The sequence below is a fragment of the Salvelinus sp. IW2-2015 genome, linkage group LG15, assembly GCF_002910315.2.
Source record: "Salvelinus sp. IW2-2015 linkage group LG15, ASM291031v2, whole genome shotgun sequence".
NCBI lineage: Eukaryota > Metazoa > Chordata > Actinopteri > Salmoniformes > Salmonidae > Salvelinus > Salvelinus sp. IW2-2015.
Genome location: NC_036855.1, coordinates 20,796,407 through 20,820,045, shown reverse-complemented (window position 1 = coordinate 20,820,045; position 23,639 = coordinate 20,796,407). Strand labels below are relative to the sequence as shown.

The following is a 23,639-nucleotide window of genomic DNA, read 5'->3' as shown; positions in this document are numbered from 1 at the left end:
GATAGAGCAGGCTACTGTTACAAACACACACACCCTCTGTCAGTGTCCACTAAATACTGTGCAGTATGACAACGAGTGGATTCCTCACATTCCCGACCCTGAGGAACATAACACAGTCAATGGTTGAATCACGTCAAATCAAAACGTTTTTATACTTCTAGTTGTGGCAATTACATCTTATGTCATGTGCCCATACAGTTTGCACCATGTACTCATGGTGAAAGGTAGCCCACTGTACACTAGCCTACTAGACAGTGTAGTGTAGGTTACTCTTATCACTTATTTGAAGTGTGGTTGTGTTACATTGTTCTTATTGACATTGTTGGCAAATTGGCACAATTTGGTAACTGAATGATCGTTTTACGCAAATTACGCATCGCTGCACGGCAACGCTCCGCTGCTGGATTCAGTTGCATAGCGTCCTAGATTTCTCCCCTCCCCCCTTTTGAAGTCATGATGGCGGAACTGTAGTGTTTAGGAGGACTAGAAAACTATTACCCGCCCAGCAGTTCACTTATTTATTTATTTATTTATCTATCATTTCCCCGCAATGACCCGCTGGATTCCAACAAAAAAAGAGAAATATGGCGTTGGTAAGTTAGAAAATTATATCGTCTTATTTACAATAGGGCTGTTTTCACACAGCAGTTTTAATTATTTAGCTAGTTGGCCAAGCCTATTAAACTTGGAAGTTATGTAGGAAGCTTTAGGAAAGGGCGAAATTAAGCTACCTGGAATATTTCACACATGTTGGCTGTATAGGGATCACTGAAAGAAAGTGAATGTTGGATAGATATGAATAAGGTGGGTCAGCGTGTGCGCCCTATGTCCATACAGTAGCAAACCGTAAATCAAGAGGTTCGACTCTAAAGTGATATAGAGCCATGCTACATGTTGTGTGTAAACGTTTGTGTGATAACCAGGTGAAACGTTCTTGCGGCCCCTATACTGTAGAAATGGTGTAATTAGTCTATTACTAGACATTTCAGATATCATGAAAATACCAAGTCACATAGCCTACTACATGAGTCACTTCAGTTAGGGCATGATGTGTGTGTGTGTGGATACACGCCCTCAAGGTAAAGCAAAGCGAATGGGGAACCGTTTCAGCGAGTATGTTGACGTCAGTACACTGTAATAACGCAGTTTATTGGTACCTGCAAGGTTCTTTGGTTGATGTTGTCACTGTATCAAGCAGTAACACCTTTCATAGATTCTTATCAAAACATAGTTAAGTGAAAATGTATCAAAAGTTATCACCTAGTTGGTTTCCCTCCATTGTTTACAAAACATTAAGATGTGTAAATATAATAGGCATACAGATATCTGTATTCAGCAGGACAGAAAATAACCATAATCTCATAGAATGATTTAGATCTCATCATGTATGTTCATTTTGTTCTGACACTTATTTGGGTTTTAACTTTGTTTGAACTGGGGTATTGGTATAATTCAAAAAATAACAATATTCTAGTAAGGAATGCCCTTTACCCAGCTTGCTAGCACCAAAAGTAACATACCTCTGTGGAAGTTCCTGTTCATTATTTGTTGTTTTGTAAAGACCACAGACAGAGGTGTCATTTTCTCAGGGTTACTGAAGTCATAATTTTTTCTTGTTGTTGTTCCACTCATATATTTTTGTTTCTATCTTCTCATTTCTATCTTCTGAATATGACAGATGACTTCATGTAACTGCTGWTTGGTTTGTTCTTATTTGGGTAGATACAGTTTGAAACAGACACTACTTTTAGTTATGTTTGAAATGCTGATTGAATCAGAACATCCRTGAAGCTTGTTATGTGCCCATTGCTGCTAAGCCTTAGTAAAAAAAAAGAAGTCAAACCTCTCACTCATGGACTAATGTATGTGATAGTGTAGAGGGTGTTATTGCATATATAGAAGTACAAAATTGACACTTTATTGATATTAATGCATACATACATTTCATCATCACTCATCAGCGCACACATGTATTTCAATCTTTGACTAGGTCAGAGAGAGCTGATAMGATTTTGAGTTTTTGTGTTGTTCATCGAATACAGGGATGGGCAAATTTGATGGGGSTGGGGGCCACAAAAAATTTGAACTCATCATAAGGGTCGCAGTTGCTCGCGGGTCTGTGTACTCACATCCATCCCCCCAGCCAGTAATTCGACCATGATAWCAAGTTTAGATAGCTGGCCACTAAACTAAGTTAGCAATCTAAAAATATTTAGCTGACATGGGCTAATTGACCAACTATCAGTGACTGACATAACAAGAGAAAAACTGCTGATGCACTACCAAATTTCTAAATTGAACCTTGTGTATTCTACTATTCTAACTCACACCAGTAAGTTGAGACCCTGACTGAGTAAAAAAATAATAATATCAGAGGGCCTTCAAAAGGGCCAGTTGCCCATCCTGATCTATAACCTGCCAGCCAGGGATGTCACAGGTTGAAGTGCACAACATTGTGAAGGAGCTGCACTAGTGAACCATACTAAGGCACAGACAGTAGCACTTGAGCAGTGACAGTATTGCTGCATCACAACACGCTTGGCTTGATTATTTTCACTGGCACAGCTCCGCTGTTGCCAGGCCTGGCCCTGGACACAGTCAAAACTGTGTCAAGTTGGTGAAACGGGCCATTGTCACTATCTGCATGACAAGAGGGAGATGTCATTTCTTTGGTTTGTTTTTTTATAAAGGCTATTGTTTCTGAGTTGGCAGAGGGAGTTTTAACTACGAATAAGGAAATGTTTTGATGAGGTTTGATGCCATGATGAATTCTATTATTTGCATCCTCTATAGGACTGAATGGCACCCGGGCAATTCCACTGTTTCCGTGCGTAAACACTTAAAATGTATGRCAYACCAAAAACATTGATTTCAAAGTTTAACAAACCATAKAACTCTATGCACAAAGACTATTTTTAACAATTTACACTGACATTGTTACAAAAACACATTTACTAGAAGAACTGTGCAGATTCAAAGTTTGCTAACAGAATCTCAGTAAAATCTCCCTCAGTTTTTTATGTGACCATGTTTTCTGCTCCTATTAAATGGAAACTCCACCCCAAAACAACACTTTTATATTTGTTTCATTAGTCCATTGTTGATATAGTCCCAAAATATTTTGCTTGTCAGCAATCACGTTTTCAAGATATATACTTGATCGCTGACATGCAAAACATTTTGGGACTATATCAACAATGGACTAATGAAACAAATACCAAAAGATAGTTTTGGTTTTCCTTTAAGTTTTCCTTTAAGATTCAAAGGTGTCTGCAGAAAGTACGGGTGTCAGCTATGACATGACACCATGAGTTTGAAAAAMATATATTTTGGTTTCTGAACTACAGTAAGTGAAGTGGGTTTACATCCGGTAACAGAATTGTGGTAACGGATTATCATCATGGGTCCCTGATCTGTACTACACAGAAATGCATAATTATGGATATGAATGTCATTCTCTTCATGGTGATATATCCTAAATAGGTACACAAAGGTAGAAATATGCAGTATCCTAATTTGCATATGTGGGTATTATTCTACCCACTGGCTATTTTTCTAATGAGCTCCGCCACCAAACAAGACCAAATTTGGTTGGTCCTTACCAAATCTTAACCAATCATAGACATCGATGTTTCACAAGTTTGGACTTCAAAGAACAGCACAGTAGAGCTAAGTAAAGTAGAGTATAGTTAAGTACAGTATAGTACATTATAGTGTACTCAACTCTAGTGTGATCTACTGTCTAGAGTACTTAACTCTACTCTACTCTACTCTAAATTACAGGACTGTGCTGCACTGTACTGAACTATACTCTACTTCTCTTTACTGAACTGTACTGAATTATACTCTACTTCTCTTTACTGTACTGTACTGACCTAAACTCTACTTCTCTTTACTGTACTGTACTGATCTATAATCTACTTATCTTTACTGTACTGTACTGTACTGAACTATACTCTACTTCTCTTTACTGTACTGTACTGAACTATACTCTACTTCTCTTTACTGTACTGTACTGAACTATACTCTACTTCTCTTTACTGTACTGAACTATAATATACTTCTCTTTACTGTACTGAACTATACTCTACTTCTCTTTACTGTACTGTACTGTACTGTTCTGAACTCTGCTGTGCTCTACTGTATTGTACTGTACTGTGCTCTACTTTAATGTACTGTTCTGTAATTAACTATACTCTACTTTTATTTACTTTACTTTACTGTACTATGCTGTACAAACTTGTAAACATAGACGTCTATGATTGGTTCAGATTTCGGCCGGACCAAATCTGAACCATTCATGGACATCTATGTTTGGGTCAACTGAAGGCCGGTCCAGATGTCTGTGGATGTTGAAATCAGGGAAAGTCCGGACCAAAAAACGACYTCTGTGGATGTTGAAATCAAGGCCAGGGTGGACTTTTCAACATCAATGGACGTCCAGTGTCAATCAGTGCTCACTGGGTGAGGATGCTGGTTACAGTAAATGTAAAGAGAGYGGGCTCATGAGTAGGCGTCAGTAAGAGCCGGGAGAAGTGACATTAATTGGAAAAAGAGAGAAAAGAGGGGAAGAGAGAGAGTGAAGGGTTGTCCAGACTTTTCACACTAATGCTTTGACCACCAGACACAGAAAGAGAAAGATAACAGTTATCAGCTGAACATAACAGTATGCTAGTGGAAGGGAGGACAGTAGCAGGTGACCCAACTYTGGTTTGTGACTATTATGAGTTCATATTGTAGCCAATTCAATTGCAGAAATTACATTAACGATTGTTATGAAATTCTGTTACCTATTTTGAAAGAGACATTTTTAGTTTTAATCACTTCATAATTCATAAACAAAATTGATATCAGTAAAAACCCTATAACTAATTGATAGGTCTACCTTTACTTGTTACTTCTTTGAACTTCCATTGTCCTCCCTCCTCATGCGGGAGATAAATTAGAAAATATTTAAAAAATATGTGGGTTTTTGGTAACATAACTTTAAGGCACAGGGCAATGTTTCATAAACAAGTTATCGCAAACTAAATATCAGTGTTGATATTAGTTGGCAGGGATCTTTACTTCAACATTATTGTGTTTTCATGTATTTCTAATACCTGTTTCCATCTGTTTGACAAGAAATCAAAGCATTTGGTTATTCCTAATTTTTAGGATGGGAAATGGTTGAAAAATGTATTCAGTATTCAGTATTCAGACCCCTTGACTTTTTCCACGTTTTGTTATGTTACAACCTTGTTCTACATTTGATTAAATTAAACATTTTCCTCATCAATCTACACACAATACCCCATAATGACTAAATGAAAACAGGTTTTTAGAAATGTTCACAAATGTATAAAAAATAAAAAACAGAAATATCTTATTTACATAAGTATTCAGACCCTTTGCTATGAGACTCAAAATTGAGCTCAGGTGCATCCTGTTTCCATTGATCATACTTGAAAAGTTTATACAATTTGATTGGAGTCCACCTGTGGTAAATTCAATTGATTGGACAMGATTTGGAAAGTCATACACCTGTCTATATAAGGTCCCACAGTTGACAGTGCATGTTAGAGCAAAAACCAAGCCATGATGTCGAAGGAATTATCCGTAGAGCTCCGAGACAGGTTTATATTGAGGCACAGATCTGGGGAAGGGTACCAAAATATTTCTGCAGCTTTGACAGTCCCCAAGAACACAGTGGTCTCCATCATTCTTAAATGAAAGAAGTTTGGAACCACCAGGACTCTTCCTAGAGCTGGCCGCCCAGCCAAATCGAGCAATCGGGGGAGAAGGGCCTTGGTCAAGGAGGTGACCAAGAACCCGATGTTCACTCTGAGACAGCTCCAGAGTTGCTCTGTGGAGATCATCTTTGCAGCACTACACCAATCAGGCCTTTATGGTGAAGTGGCCAGACAGAAGCCATTCCTCAGTAAAAGGCACATGAAAGCTCACTTGGAGTTTGCCAAAAGGCACCTAAAAACTCTCAGACCATGAGTAACAAGATTCTCTGGTCTGATGAAACCAAAATMTAACTCATTGGCCTGAATGCCAAGCATCACGTCTAGAGGAAAGCTGTCATCATCTCTACGGTGAAGCATGGTGGTGGCAGCATCTTGCTGTGGGGATGTTTTTCAGCGGCAGGGACTGGGAGACTTGTCAGGCTGGAGGGAAAGATGAACGGAGCAAAGTACAGAGAGATCCTTGATGAAAACCTGCTCCAGTGCGCTCAGGACCTCAGACTGAGGCGAAGGTTCACCTTCCAACAGGACAACGACCGTAAGCACACAGACAAGACAATGRAGGAGTGGCTTCGGGGCAAGTCTCTGAATGTCCTTGAGTGGCCCAGCCAGAGCCTGGACTTGAAACCGATCAAACATCTCTGGAGAGACCTGAAAATGGCAGGCGGAAGAAATGGCAGCCGTTTAAAAAAAAAAACGCTCTAACCACTAGGCTACCTGCAGCCCCATGGGTGCCTAACCAATTGTGCTATTATGTGTTTTTTTGTTCTTTTTTAGTTCTTTTGTACATGTTTCTGCCACCGTATATTACGGCAAAAAAGAGCTTCTGGATATCAGGACAGCGATCACTCACCTCGGATTATACTAAGATTTTTTCTTCAACAAGCAGGACGCACAGGATGTACGTCAGACACCCAACAAGGCCGAAATCCCCGTCATTGGCAAGAGAAAGAGACGCAGGTARAGAGGACACAGGGCGGGGTGCCTCGTAAGGATCCGCCGATGGCGAGTGGGAAATCTGCCCTTACAATATTACTTGCCAACGTACAATCATTGGACAATAAATTAGACGAGGTACGATCACGAATATCCTACCAACGGGACATCAAAAACTGTAATATCTTATGTTTCACTGAATCATGGCTGAATGACGACATGGAAAACATTCAGCTGGTGGGATATATGCTGCACTGGATAGATAGAACAGCACACTCCGTTAAGATGAGGGGGGGTGGTCTGTGTATATTTGTAAACAACAGCTGGTGCACGAATCCTAAGGAAGTCTCGATTTTGCTCGCCTAAAGTCGGGTATCTCATGATAAGCTGTAAACCACACTATTTGCCAAGAGAGTTTTCATCAATTTTTTTCGTGTTTGTTTATTTACCACCACAGATGGATGCTGTCACTAAGACCGCACTCAGTCAGCTCTATAAGGAAATAAGCAAGCAGGAAACTGCTCACCCAGAGGCAGCACTCCTAGTGGCGTGGGACTTTAATGCAGGGAAACTTAAATCAGTTTTACCTAATTTCTATCAGCATCTTAAATGTGCAACCAGAGGGGAAAAAATACTTGATTACCTTTACTCCACACACAGAGACGAGTACAAAGCTCTCACTCGCCCTCGATTTGGCAAATCTGACCATAATTCTATCCACCTGATTCCTGCTTACAAGCAAAAATTAAWGCAGGAAGTGCCAGTGACTCGGTCTATAAAAAAGTGGCCGAGATAAAGCAGATGCTAAACTACAGGACTGTTTTGCTAGCACAGACTGGAATATGTTCTGGGATTCTTCCAATGGCATTGAGGAGTACACCATATCAGTCACTGGCTTTATCAATAAGAGCATCAAGGACGTCGTTCCCACAGTGACTGTACGTACATAACCCAATTTATTTAACACTTTTTTGGTTACTACATGATTCCATATGTGTTATTTCATAGTTTTAACAAGTCAGTGTTAAACAAATCAAAATATATTTCATATTTCTGATTATTCAAATTAGCCACCCTTTGCCTTGATGACAACTTTGCACAMTCTTGGCATTCTCTCAACCAGCTTCATGAGGTAGTCACCTGGAATGCATTTCAATGAACAGATATGCCTTTCAGACATGAAGTTCAGTCAATCCGGAAAATGTCAAGAAATTTGAACGTTTCTTGAAGTGCAGTCGCAAAAACCATCAAGCGCTATGATGAAACTGGCTTTCATGAGGACCGCCACAGGAAAGGAGGAACCAGAGTTACCTCTGCTGCAGAGGATACATTCATTAGTTACCAGCCTCAGAAATTGCAGGCCAAATAAATGCTTCACAAAGTTTAAGTAACAGACACATCTCAACATCAACTGTTCAGAGGACACCAATAATAAGAATATACTTGCTTGGACCAAGAAACACGAGCAATGGACATTAGACCGGTGGAAATCTGTCCTTTGGTCTGATGAGTCCAAATTTGAGATTTTTGGTTCCATCCGCTGTGTCTTTGTGAGACGCAGAGTAGGTGAATGGATGATCTCCACATGTGTGGTTCCCACCGTGAAGCAGGGAGGAGGAGGTGTGATGGTGTGGGTGTGCTTTGCTGGTGACACTGTCTGTGATTTATTTAGAATTCAAGGTACACTTAACCTGCATGGTTACGACCGTATTCTGCAGTGATATGCCAACCCATCTGGTTTGTGCTTAGTGGGACTATCATTTGTTTTTCAACAGGACAATGACCCAACACACCTCCAGATTGTGTAAGGGCTATTTAACTGAGAAGGAGAGTGGTGGAGTGCTGCATCAGATGACCTGGCCTCCACAATCACCCGATCTCAACCCAAATTAGATGGTTTGGGAAGAGTTGGACCGCAGAGTGAAGGAAAAGCAGCCAACAAGTMCTCAGCATATGTGTGAACTCCTTCAAGACTGTTGGAATAGCATTCCAGGTGAAGCTGGTTGAGAGAATGCCAAGAGTATGCAAAGCTGTCATCATGCCAAAGGATGGCTAGTTTGAAGAATCTAAAATGTAAAATATATTTTGATTTGTTTAACACTTTCTTGGTTACTATATGATTCCATATGTGTTATTTCATAGTTTTGGTGTCTTCACAATTATTCTACAATATAGAAAATAGTAAAAATAAAGAAAAACCCTTGAATGAGTAGGTGTGTCCAAACCTTTGACTGGTACTGTATATATGCCTTAATTGTTCTCAAACATACAGTGGAAGTTGGAAGTTTACATACATTTAGGTTGGAGTCATTAAAACTCGTTTTTCAACCACTCCACAAATTTCTTGTTAACAAACTATAGTTTTGGCAAGTCGGTTAGGACATCTACTTTGTGCATGACACAAGTAATTTTTCCAACAATTGTTTACAGACAGATTATTTCACTTATAATTCACTGTATCACAATTCCAGTGGGTCAGAAGTTTACATACACTAAGTTGACTGTGCCTTTAAACAGCTTGGAAAATTCCAGAAAATTATGTCATGGCTTTAGAAGCTTCTGATAGACTAATTGACATCATTTGAGCTAATTGCGACATCATTTGAGCTAATTAAGTGTACCTGTGGATGGATTTCAAGGCCTACCTTCAAACTCAGTGCCTCTTTGCTTGACATCATGGGATAATCAAAAGAAATCAGGCAAGACCTCAGAAAAAAAATGTAGACCTCCACAAGTCTAGTTCATCCTTGGGAGCAATTTCCAAACGCCCGAAGGTACCATGTTCATCTGTACAAACAATAGTACGCAAGTATAAACACCATGGGACCACACAGCTATCATACTGCTCAGGAACGATACGCATTCTGTCTCCTAGAGATGAGCATACTTTGGTGCGAAAAGTGCAAATCAATCCCAGAACAACAGCAAAGGACCTTGCGAAGATGCTGGAGGAAACAGGTACAAAAATATCTATATCCACAGTTAAAATGAGTCCTACATCGACATAACCTGAAAGGATACACTGCAATGAAGAAGCCACTGCTCCAAAACCACCATAAAAAAGCCAGACTACGGTTTGCAACTGCACATGGGGACAAAGATCTTACTTTTTGGAGAAATTTCCTCTGGTCTGATTAAACAAAAATAGAACTTTTTGGCCATAATGACCATCATTATGTTTGGAGGAAAAAAGGGGGGGCTTGCAAGCCGAAGAACACCATCCCAACCGTGAGGCACGGGGGTGGCAGCATCATGTTGTGGGGGTGCTTTGCTACAGGAGGGTCTGGTGCACTTCACAAAATAGATGGCATCATGAGGAAGGGAAAATATGTGGATATATTGAAGCAACATCTCAAGACATCAGTCAGGAAGTTAAAGCTTGGTCGCAAATGGGTCTTCCAAATGGACAATGACACCAAGCATACTTCCAAAGTTGTGGCAAAATGGCTTAAGGACAACAAAGTCAAGGTATTGGAGTGGRCATCACAAAGCACTGACCTCAAACCTATAGAAAATTTGTGGGCAGAACTGAACTGAGCAAGGAGCCCTACAAACCTGACTCCGTTCCACCAGCTCTGTCAGGAGGAATTGGCCAAAATTCACCTAACTTATTGTGGGAAGCTTGTGGAAGGCTACCCGAAACATTTGACCCAAGTTCAACAATTTAAAGGCAACGCTACCAAATACTAATTGAGTGTATGTAAACTTCTGACCCACTGGGAATGTGATGAAAGAAATATAAGCTGAAATAAATCATTCTCTCTAATATAATTCTGACATTTCACATTCTTAAAATAAAGTGGTGATCCTAACTGACCTAAGACAGGGAATTTTTACTAGGATTAAATGTCAGGAATTGTGAAAAACTGAAAACTGTAGACTCAGCTTTCATTTGACACCCAATTCAACATACTCCTATGCGTCCTTTAACATGGAAATGACCACCACTCTCTGGTGGAGTCATTTCTGTATTTAATTTTCATTCACTTTGTCATTATGGGATATTGTGTGTTCATGGGTGAGAAAAATCTATTTTGAATTTTGGCTGTAACACTACAAAATGTGGAATAATTCTAGGGGTATGAATTCTTTCTGAAGGCACTGTATAACTTTTCCCCACAGGTCTACGTATTAAATTAGTACTATTTGTTCTCACAGAACAAGTGTTGAACAGTCACATACTAATTTGCATTTGAGGGGAACTGCATACAATTAAATGGGAAGTATACTTACTGAAAGAATATTCATGTTTAGTTGTGAGGTATTCAGAGATGTGATGAGCTTAGCCAGTTGAAGCGTGCAGTGAGACCTAGCCTCCGGCAACAAGGATTATCACTGTGCAAGTCAGGACAGAGCTCCTTGTCTTGTTCCTGTGATAGAGGTTGGATGCTGAGTACTAGGCTATGAAAGTCTGTTTGCACTGCAGCTCACTCAAGTCATGACAAGGAAGTGTGTGTGTGTGTGTGTGTGTGTGTGTGTGTGTGTGTGTGTGTGTGTGTGTGGTGTGTGTGTGTGTTGTGTGTGTGTGTGTTGTGTGTGTGTGTGTGTGTGTGGTGTGTGTGTGTGTGTGTGTTGTGGTGTGTGTGTTGTGGGTGTGCTGTGTGTGTGTGTGTGAGAGAGAGAGAGAGAGAGAGAGAGAGAGAGAGAGAGAGAGAGAGCATGCTGTGCTGTGTGATCTGTCTCTCACTTGTGTCTTTCAGTGAAAAGGAGGAAGGGAGATACAGCGAACACCTCTAGGAAGGAACTTAAGTTAACAAACTGAGGAGGGCAGGGTTGCAGCTGAAGAGGAGAGGAGGGCAGGGCACTCTACTGACCCAGTTGGCTGCCGTATACTCTTTACAATGTGACCTTTAACCGATAGGCTCCATGGCTTGGTGATTTAGGAATAAATAATACATGATGTCAATCCCCTCCTCACTCTGCTTTCCTCTGTGTGGATGTTGTAATACACTTGGAAAAACATTTTCCATTTACTCCATCAAACACATAGGCTCAGGGAATGATAAATAACAGGATTATGTCAGTCATCTCTTTATTTAAAATGTGAGGTCAGGCTGTCCTAAAATCCTAATCATGAATACATGCACATACTGTGCATGTATTAGGCTATAATTAAGAGTGAAGTGAAAATCCAAGAGATTGAGGGACATTTTCAATTAAAACTGGGTTTCCAGTATAAGGCCAACACCGAATTCCACTTGCACCACACAAGAATGTACCTGTAATTTCATAAAACAATGTTTACTCTTACTCAAGCTCAAACATGCTTTTTCACAGCGCAAGAAATACCTGACTACAGTATACTGTACCTTTATCAGATATGACCTGGGAAAAGGCCAAAGTCTATAGGCTTTGCTGGGCTTTTCTTATCTTTTTTCTGTTTTCACTTTCTGTATGTTGAGCTAGCTGGGGATTGTCGTTTTGCGTTTGTATGTTGTTTCACATAGTAAAACTGCCATAATAAGACTGTCTCTTTTTTCTCCCCCTCCTATCAATTCTCTCTCAGCAATCTATAATTATGACACCAGAAGAGAGCAGGAGCTGTGTCTCCAGGTGGGAGACACTGTACACATACTTGAGACATTTGAAGGTGAGCATGAACAGCCAACAGCTAACATATCACTCTAGCTTCACGTTCTTATGTACAACAAGTTGTCACACGCTAAGTAACAGTTTTCAACACTGAAACTTTGTGAAACATTGAACTAAAGCTGTGATCCATACCAGACATGGATTGAAAATAATCAGCAATGTTTAATGAAATTCTTTTGAAAGAAATAACAGTCAATATCACCATCTGTATCTAGTTTGCCCTCTTCTCATCGGTCTTATCTATATTATATTTATCCCTATATCTCTGTCATATCTCTATATCAATCTTTAATCTCCCCAGGCTGGTATAGAGGGTACACAATACGGAACAAAGCACAGAAGGTATGGCAACAACCGTATATCCATTCATAGTTTTTCCTTAAAATTAGAAAATAATTTGAGGAAGAGGTTTACGTTTCTGTTTCATCTTATAGGGCATTTTCCCAGCCTCGTACATCCATCTAAAGGAGGCTAAAGTTGAAGGGACAGGGTAAGGTGTCACTCACTTGTCACGTCATTAGAAATGGATTGTATTTGATGGGATGGGTGACTTGACCTATTTGCACGATTTGATGCGTGATGCACCTGTGGGACCCAATATCTGGTACATTCCTTCCTTCCACCCATCTTACAGCCAGCAGGAAATAGTTATCCCAGGAGACCTACCACTGGTACTGGAGTTAGGCGCCACTCTGAGGGAATGGGCACAAATATGGCACAAGCTATATGTGGTACGTTGAGAAAACTAGTTTCTTATCCATCACCCTACTTACATYATCTTCACATTAAAGAATTCACTTTACCCTTATGCTGTTATTCAACTCTGACACTTAGTCGGTTTGGAAAAGYGTAATTATGTTAGCCTGGGTGACTGTGATGATGAATATGACTGTTTGTTTGACAGAACAACAAGACCACTCTGTTCAGGGGCGTACAACAGATGGCCTACAGCCTCATCGAGTATCGATCTCAGATAGTGTCTGGAACATTGCCCAAGGATGACCTTGTGGAGCTCAGGAAGAAAGTCACAGCTAAGATTGATTATGGAAACCGGTATAAATTGTACTCTACTTGAATTGCATTTTGACATAAACATGCTTGTAACGTTTTATGTGACTGAGTCATGGTGCTAAGAATATGCCCTTGTAAATCTGTCCTAAGCTATATTTGATGCTTTCTGTTGTACAGGATTCTAGGGTTGGACCTGGTGGTGCGAGATGACGCAGGGAACACTCTGGACCCGGACTGCACAAGCACAGTCAGTCTATTCCGAGCCTTTGAGACTGCATCCCGCAGTATAGATGACAGAATACAAGAGGAGAAGGCATGGACCAGCTGTTGTTTGCACCTCTCTGATAGATAAACCACTACATGTATATGCTGCAGAGTTTGCCCTGCCAGTGCATCGTGTTTGCTCATACAGTGTCTCTGTGCCCCTKTGTAGACCCGGAAGCAGAATCTGGAGATGAGGCGCCAGTCCCTGTTTAGCACAGTGCACACATACAGTCTCCTCATGAACCTCAAGAACTTTGTTTGTAACATCGGGGAGGATGCAGAGCTGCTTATGTCGCTCTATGACCCTGACCAGTCAGAGTTCATCAGGTCAGATACCAACTAATTTAAATTCATTGCATTATACTAAACCACCATTACCATTCTGACGCTTGACAGAACAATTCGTCCAGTACTCATTTGTTCCACATTGCATATATATTTAATAACGTGACTGTATGTAGGCATTTTGATATATTTGTTTTTGTGTTATCTTGTAAAAAACACACAGAGGTTTGTTACAGTGAGGTATGGGAGTTGTGATTCTTGATTGTGAATGCCATGTATGTTTGCAGTGAGAACTTCCTGGTGCGCTGGGACAGCATGGGCATGCCCAAAGAGATTGAGAAACTCAACAATCTGCCTGCCCTCTTCACGGTAACAGAGATGAAACCCTCCCTTCCACTTTCTTGTTTCTCTGTTTTTGTAAATATAATAGTCTAGCCATGGGGCCTAATAGATGGACCGGAAGCGGGCAGTGACAGTCCTTGGTTGGGGCATGCTATGCAATGCCATGCCATGCCATTTATATCCTCAGACAGGCTCTTCATCTGAACTGCTCACATTAAAATTAATATAAGCAACATTGCATAAGATATTGAATATGTTCTGCCTTCCAACTTTTACTTTACTTGCATTATGTCATCCTTATCTTTGCATTGAAATGATCTTCTCCACTCTGCCCTCTCTGGCCAGGATCTGAGCAGCAGTGACCTGATTAGGCCACGTCTCTTCCTCGTCTGTCAGATTATCAGGGTGGGCAGCATGGAACTCAAAGAGGGCAAGAAACACACAGGAGGGTTAAGGAGACCGTTTGGTGTAGCTGGTGAGATGTCTTTTAATTGAGATGTCTTCACTATATTTGTTTGCGCAAATTTACACATTCAATTAAATCTGAAATCAGAACACTACCCCATTTACTCAGAGTTTGAGTGAATGGGTAATTGAGGGCCTAAACAAACATTTACAGTAGGATCCCTGTCCTGGATAAAAGCCAGACACACCCTGAGCCCACCTGAACCTGCTTACCCTCCTGACCCATAAACTACCTCCACGTTGTCTGCCTTGCCAAAGGAGTCAGGGGAAAGGATTTAAACATCCCTCGTTGTTTTGAGTGGAGGATTACATTTCTGGGTTGGATGAGAAATTGTCTCCTTTGGTATCACAGCAAATGGACTGAACCCAGTATCATTGGGAGCAATACAGAGCTCTTATTTCCCTCAGCTATTTCCTAAGAAATTACTAATTGAGAGAGAAAGAGGAATGCCTACTGAACCATCATCTATTGCAACACAAAGCTCAAGATCACACAGACAGGCCTGCTGGAATCCTACCTATGCTCCTGTTGTGGATGTATATTTTTATCATTGTCTCTGGTGCATTGGAACAGGTGTGTGAGGGCCCAATAACTAGTTTTCAAACACAAATTACATTGTCGTTCTGCTCTGTAGTTTACTTAATCGGAGTGAAGACTGCTGTGAAATGGCTCYAGCTGAGAAATCAAATACCAAAGATATTAAAGTGAGGTCATGCTAGCAGCAGCAGTGGCAATAACAGGATAATTGAATTGAAAGCAGCTTATTAGCTTAGCCTTTGCCACATATCACCACCACATTCACAGTTGCCTCTGTTCACAGTGATGGACATCACAGATATCGCCCATGGGAAAGCAGATGATGAGGAGAAGCAGCATTTCATCCCCTTTCAGCAGTGAGTGTTTTAAAATCTCTCACAGGCTCTGCTCATTTTCACACTGTGATAATAGTCCTCACTCCCCTGTCCATTTTAACTCAACCTTCTCTTACACCATCATAGAGTCAGAAATGACAAATGGCTTGAACTGTTTTAGGATAGAGTACTTAAAGGAATGCATTATGCAACTGCTTCCTCTATTGCTATACAATACTGTAGATCAAGGACAAATCTAGGTTTGTAGTGCAGTGTAACAAAAATGCAACTGGAGACTGTTTCTTATTCTTGCTTGGTCACATGCACTGTTATATTTTGTGGATTTTCTTTTCCAATATCTCAATATGTCTTTCATAGCTCTATGTTTTGTGATCAATGGTTCCATCCACTTGTCAGTCCCACTTTAAACATATATTTATCCTCCTCTTTATCTATCCTTCTTCTCTCTCCCAGGATAGCTATGGAGACCTACATCCGTCAGAGGCAACTCATCATGTCACCTCTCCTCCCATCCCGGGTCATTGGAGAGAACGAGCCTCTCACCGCCGTKTTCAACAAAGTCATTAACACCCGGGAGGTTAACCACAAGGGCCAGGGTAAAGAGACACARTCACTGCCACTCTGTGGCAACAACTCACCAGTTTGCCTAGAATATAGCAGAGTAGAACAGAATATAAAATACAAAAGAATGTAACTCGGAAGTGGCTTTTAAAATGTGGGTCTGGGTTCAAAATAGAAATGTAACAGGTTGTGTGTATCCATTCTGAACATTCTGTTAGTTCCTCTGTCTTGTTAACTATCTCTTCATTGATTGGCCCTGCTGGGTTCTCAGGACTGTTTGTGACCTTAAAGCTACTTCCTGGTGACCTGTCCCAGGTCAGGAAGGACTACTCCCACTTTGTGGATCGCACCACCGCCATTGTTAGAAAGATGGGCTTCCCTGAGATCATCCTCCCAGGTGCCATACGTTTACTGTACATGTTCTTATTTATAGCTGAATTGCGTCTGAAACAAGGGGTTGCATACTTTGTAGCTGCCTTTACAGCAGTGACAGTTAATATATTGTTTTTCAATATTAACCAACTAATTCTCCTCTAGGATATGTGAGGAACGATATATATGTGACCTTGCTGCAGGGGGAGTTTGACCGCGGTAAAAAAACGTCACCCAAAAATGTTGAGGTGATGTTGAGTGTACTAGATGACGATGGCAATCTCATGGAGGTACGGGTGCTGTCTTAACATTATGTGTGCCTCCACATTTCTTTCTTTAACCATTTTTACCTCAAGTATTGCATGTTGGTCAACTCATGTTTGTTGGTTTACTGTAAGAAAAGTTATTACAAAATGACCCCAATTAATGTCTATACATATACATGGGGTTTCTTGTCTGCAAAAAAATATGTTTGACTGAATCTCATTCTTTCTCCTTGAATAGAAAGCAATATTTCCTGGAGCTGGATATGATGGGATCACAGAGTACAAGTCTGTAATTTACTACCAGGTCAAGCAGCCGAGCTGGAATGAAACAGTCAAGGTACAGCTCACTTACCAGCATCCCAGGTGTTTCTGTCAGGACAAAAGAGCTCTGTACTCTCCCCATGGTGGCTCAAGTTCAGCAATTAATTTCCCCAAAATATTTGTCTCTATACAATTAAATAATCCTTTAGAGTAGATATTGGCAAGGATTGTGGCACTCATACAAAATGCTAGACAGACACTAGACATGACTTTCTCTGTCTCTTGTCATGATACTCTCCTCACTCCTCTCCTCATTCCTTTCTTCTCCCCCTCCAAGGTGACTATTCCTATTGAAGATGTTGGCCGCTGTCATCTAAGGGTGATGTTTCGACACAGATCATCTCAGGACTGTGAGTGCCTCACGTTTCTATCACATTCGACACCCGGGCATCCTGCCCTAACCCTCTGGCATCTGGTCAGAATGAATATGAATGTGTCCTTCAGAGTTGGTTGATTGGGTCCTCACTGACACTGCTGTGTTTCCTTTAGCTAGAGACAAATCAGAAAAGCCGTTTGGCATGGCGTTCGTCCGCCTGATGAAAGGAGACGGAACCACGCTGAGAGACGGCAGACATGACCTCATTGTCTACAAGGTGGGACCAACACAGCACTATGCTACTGACGCAGACCCTATATGATGCCCACAGCTTGGTGGAACCAGAGGGTTCAGATACATTTGATTCATTTGAAATAATTCTCTCCCCATAGGGATTCTATTTCATTATCTGTTAAGTAGTGAAGTAGTAATTAGTTAGATATTTCATATAAAATAAAAGCTGAAAGTAAGTAGATCATTCATGGCCGCTCCCTGGTCAATGAATAGCAAATGACATACAGATTAATATGTTTTAGTATTTAATTCCTTTTGTTCATTTTGCTCAGGTTGACGTAAAGAAGACTGAGGATGCAAAGACATACCTGACTCTGCCAGGCTCCTGGGCTGAGGTGGAGGAGAAGGAGAGGCAGACAGGGAAAACCTTTCAGCATTCAGGAGTCATCCCAGTCACAAAGGACAGCTTCCAGATTGGCACTCTCACCTGCTCCACTAAACTCACCCAGAATGGTACTGTAGTAGGACACGATTATCTGGGAAACAATGTATTTAGAATCAAACAGACCTTAACAAATTGAATCAAATCAAATCCAACTCTTTCCGCACTTCGGCTCATAATACAGAGAAGAATGATGTTGACATAAAAGTAATATTCTCCTGTTCCTCTTCCAGTGGATCTCCTGGGCCTGTTGAACTGGAGGTCCAACCCTGAACAGCTGGACCAGAACCTGCAGCGCCTGATGGAGGTAGAGGGAGGAGAGATTGTCAAAGTGAGTCTGACTGCTCCAGTATTCTTAACTAGTTTAACATACAAGGACACCTTGTACTAATGCATTTGTCTTTTGTGGTCTTAGTTTCTACAGGACACACTTGATGCCCTGTTCAACATCATGATGGAGACTTCAGAGAAGGACACCTATGACAACCTGGTCTTTAATGCTCTGGTGAGTTCTGGAGTGGTGGGTGAATTACCTGCGTTAAGCGATCAGGGTTAATGGCATTTGTCTTTAATATACCAAAAGACAGTTGTATATCAGAAACTATTCATGCAACAACATTTTCCAGCAGGTTTCTATATTACACTGGTTCCTGACTGTGCTTTGCTTTTCTTCTAGGTGTTCATAATCACACTGATTGGAGACATCAAGTTTCAGCACTTTAACCCAGTACTGGAGACATACATCAACAAACACTTCAGTGCCACTTTGGCTTATATGTGAGTCTAGCCCTCTCCTTTTTCACATTTCCCTCTCTACTCTGTTCATTTTTCTTTCCTCCTGTTTTGACACCTTTCCACCCATTCAGAATGCAGTCATTTATATGCAGTTGCTGGTATCCCTGAGTGCCCCATTCCATTACTTTTTCAGGAAGCTGACCAAGGTTCTGAATTACTATGTGGGCCATGCAGATAAGCCTGTCCTAACAGAGGGGCTGTACTCAGCCCTCAAAGCCCTCAAGTACCTGTTCATGTTCATTGTGCAGTCCCGGGTCCTCTACCTCAGGTATCATAGCTGTGGCCTTCCTTCCTCATACATACTCATACATTTGGTAGACAATATTAGTTTGTTTTGAAATGAGCAATGTCCTTCTTTTTGTTTATTCAGATTCTATGGGACCAGTGAGGATGGGGATGCTTTCTTTAACTCCATCCGGACGCTCTTCCTCTCCTTCAACACACTCATGGACAGACCGCTAGACGAGGGAGTGAAGATAAAGGTGAGTTGGTGTAGGGGAGAGACACTGGTATGGACACTTGCATGGTACTTCATCTTCTTTAATGCACTCTCAGTTAACATTGAATAGCCTGGTAGAGCAACACTCACTGTATTATTCAAATGAAATTGTCAGCTTTACAAACTAGCTTACCCTTTCTATGTTTATGGAAGCCTTAAGGGCCACCCACACCAAGGATGATAACTATAAAGATACATTATACAAAACTATAACCAGCGTTCTGCGGTACACCTGTCAATCAACTTATCAATGCATACTACTGCACGCTGTAGGCCTGTTAATAAGGTGGTAAGACAGACCATTCAGTGCTTCAGGGTGTGTTCACTGTTATTGTGACAACTGCAAATAATACTTAAATGTACATATAGGAACTCATATTCAAATGTAGTCATTCAACAACAAATACTGTTTAGGCTGCACATCTTTTATATCATGTCATTGCTTGCATTGTTGCTCAAGTGGTTTGGAAGTGATTTCCATGTTTCTAATGGATGTCAATTTGTCTCCAGATCTTATTTGTTGCTGTGCTTATCTCTGTCTGTCCTGAGCAACCATTTGCAATGCATCAGTGCAACAATGTTATCATCACTGGCCAGTGTTGACACCAACGCACTCTATCTCCTTAACTTTCCCACGACAGTTCATTTGGCCTAGGCCTATTTTACATTCAACAATTAGCTAGAGCAATCATGCTTCTCTCCCTCGAAAATGCAATTAGGCCTCGTTTAAAAAAGGCTAAAAATAAATGGTCTATAGCTTTAGTAGTCTATAGCTTTTCCTGGGATTACACGTGAAGAGGAATAGCGGAGCGACTCGCGTAGCCAAAATGAAATGAAATCAAATGTTATAGGTCACATACACATGGTTAGTAGATGTTAATGCGAGTGTAGCGAAATGCTTGTGCTTCTAGGTCCGACAGTGCAGTAATATCTAACAAGTAAWCTAACAATTCCCCAACAACTAGCTAATACACACAAATATAAAGGGGTGAATGAGAATATGTACTTATAAATATATGGATGAGCGATGGCTGAGCGGCATTGGCAAGATGCAATAGATGGTATAAGATACAGTATATACATATGAGATTAGTAATGTAAGATATGTAAACATGATTAAAGTGGCATTATTTAAAGTGGCATTGTTTAAAGTGACTAGTAATCCATTTATTAAAGTGGCCTATGGCCTACACTACAGTATATTGCACACCGGAACAGATGGAAGAGAGAGGGTAGAGATGTGTAGCCTTCAATAGTTAAATAGTAGTGCTATCAATATTTATTTTTTTACAGAATATTACATGGCAGATCTGTGCGTTCCTCCAGGCTGCGCTGCAGTCTCGGACACGCAAAGCTTCACTATTGATTAGGCTTAGATTTTTAGACAAGAAAAGTATTCTACCTAAGCTACAACAATACAGTGTAATGGTGAATGTATTATTGTTATCAAGTGACTACACAATTATTGTCTTGGGCAAATTTGAATAACCGCTTAAACGTCCTGTTTTGAGTGCTTCATGCCGAAATAACTGCATACAACCTAGGTCCAGAAAGAGACATTAGCAGGCTAATCATGTGGTTTATTTTGCTTACACCATCGCGCTCCCTCTTCTTTCAAACTCCCCTATTTTACATTCAGCAAGTAAGAGCAAATTGCAATATCCCCTAAATAGGCTAGTAGTAGTAAATAAAATGCTCGAATTAGGTGTACAACAAGATATTGGGATTCCAAGGGAAAGGAATAGCTGTGTAAAGGAATAGAAAGGAATATCTGTAGCTGCGAGGCAGCAGATGCCAGGTGCGCAATTGTGAAAACAGAATAGATATTTGCAGCCTTGGAAGCGTATGCAACCCATTTATTAACTAAATGTTAGACCCTAATACTGCCGTGAATAGCTTATWCGCAATGAATTTACACAGTTGAAATATATTGTTTAATCTGATAATAAAATGGCAGGTASCCTAGGATAGTGTGCGCCCCAGTCTGCGCTCCAGCTCGACATTCTCCCTAATTGATTAAGCTTTTTGGGGACAAGAAAAACAATCATACCTAGGCTATAACAGCACAATGCAATAATGGATTTTGAATGCATTTGTCTAGCGAGTAAATCATTATAGTCTAGGCTGTAAACTGTAGTGGATATGTCATTTCAATAACCGCAAAAAAAAACTGCGTTTTGAATGCATGTTTCATTCTGAAATAATAATAATCTAGCCTAGGCCTGATTAGGCAACCATTTTGATCAGTAATGGGTATTTTCTTGACAGTTGACAAGGTCCAGAAAGGCACATTAGTAGGCAAGTCATAGTGTGTATTTTGCCAGGATATATCGGCGTTAACAGATAGGCCTACCATCGAAAATATGTCCTTCTCGTGCGCTGTTTGTCGTGGATCATCATTCTCCCAAGTCGTCTTATAAGTAACGTGGACATTAATATGCTCACACATGGCCAGTTATTCAGGCAAATTTATCTTGAGCTCTGCTCTGCCTTCTCTCCTCTCTGAGCAGCCTCGCGCACCTAGAGCTATGAACGCTTCAATAGAACGCGTTTTTGATTGGTTGTCAATGTTTTATCGTTGGGGACAGGGAAAAAAATCTCTCTGGAAGTGATCGCTCTCGTTGTCGTTCTCCACTATTTTTGTAGTTATSTTCTAGTGTGACGTTCCTGTTCACTTCAATTAGAACGATTTTATTTATTTGTATAGTTTTTATCGTTTTTGTTATAGTTATCGTCCTTGGTCCTATAATTATTGTCCTTTATGCTGGCTTCATGAAAGATGGTTCAAGTTTTACTTGATAAACACTTTATAGTTGACTAGCTCTGTAAAACTTTATCCAGTGATATTTCCCTCATGTTCTTTTTAAAACACTTTTGAGACCTTGTCTTTTTCAGGGGGCGATACTGAAATACCTCCCCACCATCATTAATGACATAAAAAATGTCTTTGACCCTGTGGAGCTCAGGTAACTCCTTGTAATGACATTTTAACAGTAAAATCTCTGCAGAAATTATACTGTTTCCTGTATAGAAAAGATAGTGACATTGTCACATGTCCTTGCCTTTTTCTGTATGTCTTCCTGTCTCTCCCTCACTAGTGTTCTTCTGACCAAGTTCATCGAGAGCATCCCTGACTCTCAGCTGGTGCGCCAGAAGCTTGGTTGCATGTGTAAGATGGTGGAGAGTGGCCTTTTCAAAAAGCCAGGTACTGTGGCGCCTCTCTGGTTAAAACACAACTTTATAATAATCTCTATTTAAAAACAGAACCACATGACACATTTGAATGGTCTCTATTTGTCTTTGACCCCACAGAGTGTCGAGATGTCCTCTTGCCACTGTTGACTGACCAGCTGAGTGGGCAGCTGGATGACCACTCCAATAAGCCTGACCACGAGGCCTGTGTTCAGCTGCTCAGCACTGTGCTTGACAACCTGGACCGCAAGGATGTGGTGAGTGGCTAATTGCTACAGCACATCTCTATCTCTGCTGCTGGAAACACTGAAATCAGTCACATCCCTGACTCTAACTGGATGGGTTTTGAAACATACGTATATTATTTATCTGAGCTGCTTGTCTGTGTCCTCAGGGTCCAACCCGGGGTCATGTCCAGCTGATTATGGAGCGGCTGCTTCGCAGAATCAATCGCACTGTCATCAGCATGAGCAGAACCTCCCCTCTCATTGTAAGACTCTTCTTCTTCATCTAACTCTAAAGTTATTTTAATTTGTTCAGTTGGTAGCCTAATACTTTATTTTAAGTTTCCATGTATAAGGCACAGTGCTGAAAATCTGCTTCTATGCATCCTTTACAGTATATAACTTAGMTAGCACTTATAAGCATTCAACAATATAAACAGGTTATAAGCATATCCTGTTTTTTACATATATATTTATGTATATACAGTACCAGTCAAAAGTTTGGACACACCTACTCATTCAAGAGGTTTTCTTTATTTTTACTATTTTCTACATTGTAGAATAATTGTGAATACATCAAAACTATAAAATAACACATATGGAATCAAGTAGTAACCCAAAAATTGTGAAACAAATCTAAATATATTTTATATTTGAGATTCTTCAAAGTAGCCACCCTTTGCCTTGATGACAGCTTTGCACACGTTTGGCATTCTCTCAACCACCTTCTCCTGGAATGCTTTTCCAACAGTCTTGAAGGAGTTCCCACATATTCTGAGCACTTGTTGGATGCTTTTCCTTCACTCTGCGGTCCAACTCATCCCAAACCATCTCAATTGGGTTGAGGTCGGGTAATTGTGGAGGCAAGGTCATCTGATGCAGCACTCCATCACTATCCTTCTTTTTCAAATAGCCCTTAC

At 40.6% G+C, this 23,639-nt stretch overlaps 1 protein-coding gene across 2 annotated transcripts in view; it reads left to right on the top strand.

Annotated features, from left to right (window-relative positions):
• Positions 1-465: 465 nt before the first annotated feature.
• The window catches only part of LOC111975091 (dedicator of cytokinesis protein 5-like), a 48,947-nt gene continuing 25,773 nt past the window's right edge, over positions 466-23,639 (top strand). For both annotated transcript variants that reach the window (XM_024003262.3, XM_024003261.3), the window contains exons 1-27: positions 466-593; positions 12,172-12,255; positions 12,559-12,599; positions 12,692-12,747; positions 12,892-12,988; positions 13,162-13,310; positions 13,446-13,581; positions 13,702-13,859; positions 14,105-14,186; positions 14,505-14,634; positions 15,446-15,518; positions 15,951-16,093; positions 16,330-16,455; positions 16,596-16,720; positions 16,935-17,033; positions 17,295-17,367; positions 17,507-17,610; positions 17,900-18,080; positions 18,243-18,340; positions 18,425-18,514; positions 18,686-18,786; positions 18,938-19,072; positions 19,175-19,286; positions 22,199-22,269; positions 22,402-22,508; positions 22,616-22,752; positions 22,890-22,985. In XM_024003262.3, coding sequence (XP_023859030.1) covers positions 551-593; positions 12,172-12,255; positions 12,559-12,599; positions 12,692-12,747; positions 12,892-12,988; positions 13,162-13,310; positions 13,446-13,581; positions 13,702-13,859; positions 14,105-14,186; positions 14,505-14,634; positions 15,446-15,518; positions 15,951-16,093; positions 16,330-16,455; positions 16,596-16,720; positions 16,935-17,033; positions 17,295-17,367; positions 17,507-17,610; positions 17,900-18,080; positions 18,243-18,340; positions 18,425-18,514; positions 18,686-18,786; positions 18,938-19,072; positions 19,175-19,286; positions 22,199-22,269; positions 22,402-22,508; positions 22,616-22,752; positions 22,890-22,985 — 2,847 coding nt within the window. In that variant the 5' untranslated portion in view covers positions 466-550. The remainder of the gene's footprint in view (positions 594-12,171; positions 12,256-12,558; positions 12,600-12,691; positions 12,748-12,891; positions 12,989-13,161; positions 13,311-13,445; positions 13,582-13,701; positions 13,860-14,104; positions 14,187-14,504; positions 14,635-15,445; positions 15,519-15,950; positions 16,094-16,329; positions 16,456-16,595; positions 16,721-16,934; positions 17,034-17,294; positions 17,368-17,506; positions 17,611-17,899; positions 18,081-18,242; positions 18,341-18,424; positions 18,515-18,685; positions 18,787-18,937; positions 19,073-19,174; positions 19,287-22,198; positions 22,270-22,401; positions 22,509-22,615; positions 22,753-22,889; positions 22,986-23,639) is intronic.